The sequence below is a fragment of the Ambystoma mexicanum genome, chromosome 1p, assembly GCF_040938575.1.
Source record: "Ambystoma mexicanum isolate Mex_15411 chromosome 1p, UKY_AmexF1_1, whole genome shotgun sequence".
Classification (NCBI taxonomy): domain Eukaryota; kingdom Metazoa; phylum Chordata; class Amphibia; order Caudata; family Ambystomatidae; genus Ambystoma; species Ambystoma mexicanum.
Window position 1 is genome coordinate 1,301,277,998 of NC_090921.1, and position 11,041 is coordinate 1,301,289,038.

Sequence of the window (11,041 nt, forward strand, 5' to 3'; positions counted from 1 at the left end):
CAACCCCAGCACCATAACACAGTGATGCATGGAACCATGCCACAGTTAGCATATTCCACAAACATACCACTGCCTCCGCCACCCCTACCCACTTCCATGCACAAAGTATTTTGTCACTAGCAACCAAACCGCATATTCCTCACAACATTGGGCCTACTCCCAGGAAGCTACACAAACGAGAATGTCCAAGCACATCGAACATTCACTTCAACCCTACCCTCTTATATATTGACAATGTTCCAACACTGCAAGACTTTTCACGGCACAATCTCCAGCCATACACCGAAAATCGTAGGATGTTCCAACAATGACTGCACCCATGGAACCAACAATGTATGCATGTCAGCACACTTCTGGTGCTCTATGAAGAGTAAAATGTGTTCCACAACCATTCTGTGAAGGTGGCCACCCTCTGAGAGATGCAATCAAAACTGCATTGCTGCAGTGGTTGTGGTGAAAGTCTTGGCTTTTTTGGTGCATGGCCTACGGCCTACGCCTTTGGCCATGCACCCAATAGTCTAGGCCTTGGCCACACCCACTGCAACGTAATGCAGACATGCATGGCAACATGTCATCAAGTACCACAATCCACACACATACCACAGCCAGCGGCACTCCTACCCAAGCTTGGCATCGCCATACGGCTATGCATAGAAAGATTCACCTTCTACCAGAATCTATAAACTTAACACAGCCTCTGGCGCCCTTACCCAATTTCATTCACATACGATGGTGTTACTGCCAACCCAACCAACCAACAGTTTTTGCATGTCAGCTGACTTCTGGTGCTCTATCAAGTTTACAATGTGCTCCACAACCATTCTGTAAAGGTGAGGGGTCTGTGACAGATGCACTGTAAACTGCATTGCTGCGGTGGTTGTGGGCAAGGCCTATACTATTGGGTGCATGGTCTACATCCTTTGGCCATGCCCCATATAGTCTAGGCCTTACCCACACCCACTGCAACATAATGCAGGCATGCATACCATCATGTACTCACGTACCACACTGCACACACGTACCACAGCCACCGCCACTACTACCAAACCTCCACACCATAATACAGCTATTCATGGAAACATAACACAGCCTCCGGCACCCATACCCTCTTTCATTCACATAGTACGTCTCTCAGCTCTCTATTCAGTACAGAAAAGCAATACGTCATACTGCAGTACAGAAGTCACCAATCCGCGCAATGGACACTACGCAATCTGATGCGATATGCAGTTTAGCCACCTTCCCTTCTATGCACACACTACTGAAGAATTAGGAACACTTTACACACTGCAGTATCCATGCACATAGACGGTGCACTTCATCCCTACCCTCTACAATACTGTCAGTATTGCAACACTGCACACAGTGGACTCACTGCACAACTGTTCACTCCAGTAACTGCAGCCATGGATTAAACACTGTAGGATGTGCTAAGGAGCACCGCACCCATGCAATCAACCATCTTTGCAATGCTGACGTACCACACACAGAAGGGAACAATGTGAAACCTAATTCAAACCACGGCATATAGTTGTCACTGGAAGGCCTCCATCCATGCAACACACCGGAGTACACGCTATCTTATAAGGTGCATGTCATGTGCAATGCACGCCCCTTCTGCAATTGAGCTCCCACCAGTCACCACAGAAATAGGTCTCAGCACCAGATATCGTGCAGTAACGAAGCCTGCCTGCATGCAGCACACATGGGAGGCGGCTGTGCAGAGACCCGCGAATTGGCGCTGTACGCAAGGACACTGCAGGTACATCAACGTCTTCGTCCACCTATTGACATATCTCAAATTGTTCACTTCTCACTCCCCCACCCTTTCCATCCTTAATTCCCACCACCACATGGCGTAATATATGTTTTGCAATGCACTCCCAGTCTGCTATTCAGGTACCACCAGTCAGCACAGTAAGAGGTTGCGGCACGAGCTATCATGTCGTAACGAAGGCTGCCTGCATTCACCACACATGGTTGGGGCCTGTGCATGGACCGGCGAATTGGCGCAGTACGCACGGATACTGCAGGCACACCACTGTCTTCGTCCACCTAAGAATCACATATCTCGGATAAACCACTTCTCTCTCCCCCACCCTTTCCATCCCCTCTTCCCACCACCACATGCTGTATATTATGTTTGTCAGTCCCTTTCGGCGGTGCACTGTCCTCTGATGCACCATGGCAGCGTTTCCCAAAAACTTTGACGCACAGCATGCTTCTCTCCAGCCAACCACCGGCCGCGTCCAAAGTTCGTTGACAGCACGGCGTACTGCAAGCCAATGAGACTTCTATCCGCAGAGCGAACAGGAAAATTGGTCCGCGGAGCCAGATATCACTAATTTTTTGCAACGTACATTTCAGTTCTGTGCAACAAAAGTACTGGTTGGATTTCCACCAAACACACAAAAGCACACTTTCTGACCCAAGCCCCCGCACCTGCCGCAAATTTGGTGTAAATCCGTCCACCCGTTCAGCCTGCAGCCGTGCGCAAAGTTTTTCCCCATTCAGTCTATGGAAAAAGAAAATGTTGGGACCCCCCTATAACTTTGCCCCCCTGCACAAAACCTCTCCAAACCTGCTGAAACAATTCAGAGCAGGCCATGTACCTATTTTGCAAAGTTTTGGTGAGGATTCATCCATGGGGAGCGAAGTTATAAGCCACAGTAAAAGTGGTATTCCTATGAGTTTATCAACTTAACCATAACTACCGCGGGCCATGTAATATATATATATACATGTATGGGCCATCCGACATCAGGACCCCAACTATCCAATGGCCAAACATTTCAAAGACCATCATGCAAGTGATATGCAGGGTTTCTATTTCTTTGGTATCTATAAAATTGACAAAGAACCGAGAGGAGGTGATCGTGAAAAAACACATGTTGCATACTAGACTTTGAAACTAAACATCCAGCCGGCCATAATATGGACGAAGAAATGTATACATTTCTGGGACAATGATGATTGTATAGGGAAGTCAATCTGTAATAATTGCTTTCAGAGTAGTAATATTATTTTTCTTTGATTTCTCATTTCCTTATTCCAAACCTTGTACTTTAAGAGAAAATGCTCATGCTTAAGTATTTGACACCTTTCCATTTCATTTTTCTCCACCCATGATATGTGTATCTCTTTCTGTTTTACTTTTCTCCCTCCTCGGTCTTATTCTTATGTTTCATGTCTTATTCTATTTTTTTGAATTATGATTTAAGAGATTAGACAGCTGTGTGATATGAAGGCCCAGTGAGGTTACCTTCTTTCTCGGGTATTTGCATTTAGGATGATTTTTAAACTTATTTTAATGGTGATTCATGTGTCAGGATTTGAAAGGACAAGAAAGAGTGGCGCCACTAATACAATTTTTGAAGTGAGACCGGCATACTTTAATACTTGTAGTGGTAAAATGTTCTTATTTATAAGATACCCTTTTAAAGAGGCATTCATTTCTTAAATTTCTTATATATTTGAGTAGACCGACAGATTTTGAGACACAAGTCTTTGAATGAATCGTGATTGTATTAACAATGACTGAAACAATGATTCTAATAGAATCTAAAACGTTGAATTGGAATCGAGGTCCATTAAATACAGTTATTATGTCCTTCTAAGTTATTAAATGAAAAACTTTGAAGTGACGTTATTTGATGCCTCTATGTTTTCCGGTTGAATACCATAAGATGTTTATTATTGGAAATTGGAAAAGATAGGTATCGGCACGGATTGTGAAATGGGCTATTCTTATTTGTGAATATATGTAATCTGTTACATTTAGATTTTACAGATGGGGATAAATTAGAAATATCCCACGAGACCTATTAAAACAATGCCCTTAAAAACGAAGTATAGTTGCACTAAGCACTTTACATACAGAAACAACAGCACGATGCATTTTAAAAATACCATTTTGCACTTTAATTTTGCAAGGTTTGCACAGGGAATGATCCCACCCAAATATACTAAAAATGGGTAATGCACTATGCACTTTAAGGAATGGTTTGCATGTTGCACTTTCTGTTTGTTTCTGTTTTTATGTTAAATGATTTTAAATGGCAAGAATATTATCTTCTTATATGTGAATTAGGTTTCTAAATGAAAATGTAAAATGTAACATGAAGAAACATTGAATGGTTGAACCCGTTCCAAAATGGCCGATCCGAAATTGTGGCCCACTCAGTCCTCTCTCTATGGCAAACTTCCTGTCACATGGGGTGTTTTAAATTGTGTTGTTTGTATGGATCACTTGTTGTGAACAAGCGGTGAGGTAACCACGAAACGTGTCAGATTAAGCCATACATTATGGAGCACCACATTTTAGGTGGTTTTTATTGATAGTCATGTGCTGTGCATGGTCTGCAAAATAAAGAGGACATTTTTTCCAAAAGAGAATTGATTGCCTGGTGATTTCGTAAGGAACGGGGGAGTGCCTCTCACTCGGACTGTTTAAATACAGTCTCAAGATACATATATATATATATATATATGTATATATATATATATATATATATATACACTAGCTTAACTACCCGGCTTCGCCCAGGATTTAAATTCTCAGATTTTTACATCTCTGACCGGTAAGTGCCATTTCAGTTTCTTCAGCAGCTTCATTGCTTACTTTTTTAGCGGCACGAATTCTCAGATCAGTAAGTCTCGCTTGAGTTTCTTTAGCATTTTCATTCTTTCATTGTTCAGCAGCACTAATTCTCTTAGCAGCAAATCATGTTTCAGTTTCTCTAGCAGTTCCGTTGCTTTGTTTTTTAGCAGCACAAATTCTCTGATTAGTACGCTTTGCTTCAGGTTCTTGAGCACTTTCATTGTTCTGTCTCAAAGCATGTTGAATTCTATCAGCTGCATGGTCTTGAGATCTACCTTCTTCAGAATGTGGATCATGTTTCATCTTTCAATGTTTTGTTTTGATTTGGGTGGTATTAAATACTGCTCTCTTTTTTATGGCATTTCTGTAAAAATATATTTGTGGCATTAAAGCATCAATGAAAGGAGGGAATACAGAACAAAGAAGTATTTTTGTTAAACATGGAACCTGATTCAAATCCACTGATTCAACTATGTCTGCTTCAAATTGTAGCAAAATTCCATTTCATGTCATGAGGGTGAAGTACCTGTCCTTTACAAAATTTTGCAATAGAAATTAATGAGGTGTTTGTCATGTTTCAGCTTCGATGTGCGATAATGAGCACTTTCTACAAATGACCTGTAGATAGCGGTGTAACAACACAAAATGTTAAACTGAAAAACAAAGCCGAAAAACCAAAAAGATTAATTATCTCGGGATCAGGATGACCTATCGAGCCAGAAATACATGCATTAATTTGGCAATGAAATAAAGAATATGCCATGCAAAAGTCATGACACCAGACATCACCGTTCATGAGGAGGTACGTCCCCAGGAACACCACATACAAACCCACAAACAAACACAACTCTGTTTTATATAAATATATTCTCCCTCCCCTGGTTGCACAGCTGAGTAAGCTGTTTTACATACCATGTTTTAAATCCTACTGCCCAGGTGTTTCATCAATAACCTTTTGTGGGTGAGTTAAAAAATATAAAAATTACTTTATTTCTTTTGAAAAACTCTTGAATATGTGGTGGGTTTCATGAAAGAAAGAGCTGGGAGTGTAAAAACACTCTTGCCCATAATATAGTTTAGAGTTGCAATAAATGAAAGGCCACCAGGGGACGCGTGTCTGAACGCAGCCTAATTATACTCCTGCAGACACTGGGGGCAGAAAAACAGATTGAGCCCCTGCTTAGACCCCCCCGGACTGTGCAGCAAGGGTCCAGGTGGTCCTGGATACTGTGGGCCACACTGCGGTTCAGAAATGGAGCAATACGGACACAGAGAAGCTGAGATAGCTGAGCTGGAGTGGCCGGCGGGAAAGTGAAAGTAATCCCACCGGCGTGCAGCTCCACGCAGACAGCCCGGACTACAATGAACACACTGTGGCAGACTAGGAGGTGAGGAGGCCCTTGGGAGACAGGCCCGGACTACTGGTGGGGTCATCCCGCCGCCCCTCTGCTTCCCCTCACAGAAACACCCAAGAAACTGAGATACTGGGGGAAGGTGCACATGCAGTGGGTGCAAAGAGTCTGGTGGGGGCCCAAGCTGGAGGGAACTTTTGGAAACAGAAGGCTCAGGCAAGGGAACTGATGATGAAGGAGTCGCCCCACCCCCAACAGAAACTGGGTGTGCGCTCCTCCCCCACAGCACTCCAGACAACCGCGAGGGACAATAACCAGGTGTGGGCCCCCAGGTAGGAGCCTGGGGCATGTGCCCGCCTGGGAGACATTCCCCCCTGACAATTGAGAACCTGGAAGGGGAAAGGAGCTGGGGAAAGACAATCAAACACCCACCGAAGGAGCAGGGTGCACAAAGGGGCAAACACAGAAGACAGTGGAAACTTAGGTCAGAAAGGGCCCGGTGAGGGGGGTCACCTGAGCACTGGGATATTGATGGAGGAGGTTTAACCACCAGGAAGGAGAGGAAGGGAGTGTGTCCAACCCATGGTACCACACCATTGAAGGCCCTTAGGTGCTGGACACGAAACAACCGCAAAAGAGCAGTGAATAGGTGTGGGCCCCGGAATTGAACGCTGAGTGTGTGCCCGCCTAGGAGAAGGTCCGGAGGAGGAGAGAGAGTGCAGAGACAGACCACAGTAGAAGGTGAGGGCCCTGGCGTGTCAAGAGGACAATAGGCAGCCCCATGCAGCCCTAGGCAGCCCCAGGGGGCAGGTCTGCAGGAACCACGGGTGCAAAGAGGCCCATTGCCATGACCCAAACCTGTGAAGGAGGAGTAGGCACGGAGGAGGCATGAAGACACGCAGAAAACAGCCCTAAAGGAGTGGTGTGAGGGGGGCACAGAACATGGAGGAGATACCCTTTTTCAGCACAGGAGGACACCAGTGAGACTGTTAGGGGTACAAATAGAAACAAAAATAGAAGACCCCACCGGACCATGGACTGGAAGGCGAAGTTTGGGACAATTTGAATTCCAGAGGTCGGAGAGTAACAGTATGGCCCCCAGAGGCGGGGGATGACACCATGTCCACTAAGAGAGACATGCCTTCCACCTGGAGGAGATAAGGGGGATGAGGGCCAAAATAGGAGGAAAAGTGGATAGGATAAATGTCAGAATTGACAAAATGGACAAGAGACTCCAAGCAGTAGAGAACAACTAGACCTCCCTTGAGACAATGGAGACGCACATAGATATGAGGTTGGACTTACTTGGAGGACTTAGTGCACACCCGCTGCAGGTGAGGGACTATTTTTGGTCCCCAATCAGGTCCATCCGAGAGTGGCTAAGGGAACACCCCACTTTGGGTTTTTTTAGGACAATTTGGTACAAATCCAAGGGCACCAATGGGCACACTACATGGCCCTCTTCTATGTTCTCTGTATGGGGGCCCCAATTTGACTTGGGGCACAAGGGGCTAGCCTACTCACAGACGTGGTCAGATAGGGGCCTTGAACAGGTGGGACAACTATTTAGGGATGTTATCTTCCTGGATTAGAAGCCATTCGGGAAGTGCTGGGGAGGGACTCGATCACAGTGTTCGAGTATCTCCGCATCAAGGGTATATTAACGGACCCAAAGTGGGGAAGATCAGTGGCGAGAGAGTTAACGACAGTGGAAAATGTAATAGATTTATCCACCACAAGAAAGGGTATCCTATCAAAGTTGTATAAAGCTATGAATGCGACGTGTCTACAGGGTATACAAACATTCTGGAGGTACTGGGTGGACCTGGTGGGGGAGGAGATCTCCAAAGAGGATTGGGCACAAATTGACAAAGTCACCTTCCGCGGTGGCCTGTTCAACTCCACGATGGAACACAACTTTAAAATGTTGATGGGCTGGCACAGGGATCCCCTGAGGATGTCTAGAATTGTTGCAAGAGCCTCTCCCATGTTCCCCAGGGGTGTGGACTGTGGGGGTCTCTGGCCCACATGTGGTGGTGGGGTCCCAAAGTGCAAGTGTTTTGGAAGGAGGTGCTGAGCTGGATGGAATAAGTCACGGGAATACGATTGCGCTTAGACCCACTGCAGATTCTCTTGGGGATCCCACAGAAGGACAGGGAAGAATACAGCCTCCCCAAAATGTGGGAAGCAATGTTGAGGGCAGGACAGCTGGCCTTAAACCAGTGTTGGAAGAGTGAAACGCTTCCATCGAAAGAAGTCTGGGAGGGGAAGTACACAATTTGATGATAATGGAGATGCTGACTGCGGCAGTGAACGATGGTATGGGATAGTTTCAAGTACAATGGAGCACCCTGTTGCTCAAATGGGGACTGGATGAAGGGAACCTGGTGGGTAGAACTAGCAAATGAGTGGTTACTGAATCCAGAAGGAGAAGGGGGCTTAGGAGGGATCCGACAAAAGTAAAATTCAGACATAATGAGGATCAAGCCTCCGAGACACTGGTTAAGGGGAAACAACACCACTGGACGAGTTTGATTGTGAGGGGGGATAAGGGACGATGGTGGAGGTAGGGGGATTATTCGGGGGAAGAATTAGTGGGGAACGGGAGGCCAAAACTTCTGTTGGTATTGTGGTCAGTGTTTGAAATACTTGTTTTTGAAATGTCTTGTTCTCCTAACAAATGCAAATAAAAATTGCGATAAACAGACTCATCAAGCGTGTAAACCGTGAGGTTGACAACCTTCTGTGGTACATGTGAGGGTTTAAGATTACGGTGGAAAAGGCTCTATCTGAAAATGCGTGAAATTGATAGGCCAAAAACGCAAGCGATATGCAATAGCCCAACGATCAACATACCAATGCGTTTTGACACCTTGCAAATAGTAAAGTGCTATTCTGAGCTACAAATGAATGTAAATGAGTACACATATTTGTTGAAGATGTTTCAGATATCGTTTAAGAGCAAACATTTATTCGTGCATTTACCTTTGAAATCTCAACTATCAGAGAGGTTTGTGAGTACCTGCATTATATAATTTTTTGTCCTTATATTGAAGGAACAGCCTCTTACTCCTGCGACCCTGACCTAATTGGATGGCCAGACACATAACTCTTGCATCTGTTTGACTCCCTGTCCGCAGGAGCTGGTCTTCAAGAACGTGCTGTCCACCAGCAGCCAGAGGGTCTGCACCTACAAGGAGATTGGATACGAGACCATCAAGCTCCCCGACTGCCGGCCGGGCGTGGACCCTTTCTTCACCTACCCCGTGGCCCTCAGCTGTGAGTGCAAACTGTGCACGATGGGCAACAGCGACTGCACCGTCCAGAGCATCGGACCAGACTTCTGCTCTCTTAGCCGAGGCTTTCTGTAAGCCTCGGCCATCCAGAAGCAATCGATTTGGATTCTGCAATAGGGAAGAAATCAATATCTTAGAGTAGCCACCCTATATGTTTACTTTTCCCCATACACCCATTTCTCTACACCCCTACACAGCCAAAAGAGCTAGATGCACACCAGTAAACCCTGCTGTGCAATCCAACAACTACTTATAATCGTTTTTTATAACGTGCTTAATACAGGGACCCGGGAATCGAACCTGTGTTGCTCTGCATCAGCTTGCTTCCAAGACGATCGTGTTGCTACTGAGCTATACTACCCAAGAGAGCGTTAATTTAGCATGACACATAAGTGTTAAAAATGTGACAAGTGCCTGGCAGCAGAAAACATAGATTGAGGTTTGCAGACCGATGGGACCACGGTAAGGGCACAATACCAGTGGGTGCTTTCTGATACAATGCTCCACCAATGGACAGCACATATGCACATGGCACAACTGGATCCCATACTGTAACTGTGCCCCAAGGCCTGGCACGGTCTGCTTTTCTATAAATGGGCACCAAGGGTACTAGAAGGGTCCCGCGGGTGCATGAGGTGAAGAGTATAGAAATCAGTGGCGCGGGTGGCTCACATGTTTAAATCCTCAGTGGCCTAATCACCATCCTTCCTCCCAATTATCCCAGTCTACCAGATCCCGCCCCCTCCCTCAGGTACCTGGGCAGTCCGCCAGCGATACCTGCAAGGCAGTCATTTGAATAGGGTGTGGCTCCCTCCTGTCATATTTGCAGCAGCGCCTCTAAAATTGTGCATGCGCGTATGCTGTATCACGTGCCCAATCACGGTTTCGCTCTTTTACTTTGCTAGCTCCATCGCACTCGAATGTTCTTCACCTATCTCTTCGTTCTATTACTTCTTAGTCTTTATTTCGTACTACTCTTAAGAATTATCTTCTTCACTTAGAACGACAACCGTGAATACATTTTTATCGTTTTTAACCCTTCACTTTATTGTGCTGTTAAGTGTGTTCTCTGTTCAGCGCTTTGTCATAAGGCGCTATATAAGTCACAAATAAATACAAATACAAATAAATACAAATCTTCAGGGGTGAGTAGCAATTAAAAAATATGCCTGGTCACACACACAAAAAAGAAGCTCACCTTCATGAGTCAATGATCGCATCTTGTTTATGAGCAACTGTGGGAGTTGTAGCAGAAGTACATTTTTAAAATAAAACATGTGGCAAATGGTGCGGTTGAAATAACAGGTGCATAGTGTATCGAGTTATCAAACTGCCCAACATGGCCCATAAAACAAGCTGACATTGGCTTGTTGGACTGGCCCGTCAGACATCCCCCTATTTCCCAATAGACCCGCCCGAGCCCACTCACCTTGACAATACTATTCTATATAGAATTATAGATGGGTAGCTATCAACTAGGGGGATATATTTAACTGTGGGGTTCTGAGGGACATCTGATAGACAAGAAGGAACCACTAGAGGTGATGAGAGCTGGAATTCATAGCTTGGACCAGAGGGTATCCTGGAGTTCACACCATTGCCTAGTTGAAGGCTACACATCAAGAATTGTATGTTGTTTATGGCCCCATGCGCCCCTTGTCCTCACCATGGAACAGAATTGCTGTGGGTCAAGATGGGATGCATGAGGAAACTGCATAAAACATCTCCCCGCACAGCAACCCAAGCATGAACAAAAATACCTGGCTGAGAAAATGCCATATCCCCTCCTGACC

The 11,041-nt window shown here is 45.4% G+C and overlaps 1 protein-coding gene across 1 annotated transcript in view; it reads left to right on the forward strand.

The window, feature by feature from the left end:
* Positions 1 to 9,424, forward strand: part of LOC138575002 (lutropin subunit beta-like) — a 45,741-nt gene extending 36,317 nt beyond the window's left edge. Inside the window, exon 2 of the mRNA XM_069649451.1 lies at positions 9,093 to 9,424. Within this exon, the coding sequence (XP_069505552.1) occupies positions 9,093 to 9,323 (231 nt within the window). The 3' untranslated portion in view covers positions 9,324 to 9,424. The remainder of the gene's footprint in view (positions 1 to 9,092) is intronic.
* The last annotated feature ends 1,617 nt before the right edge of the window (positions 9,425 to 11,041 follow it).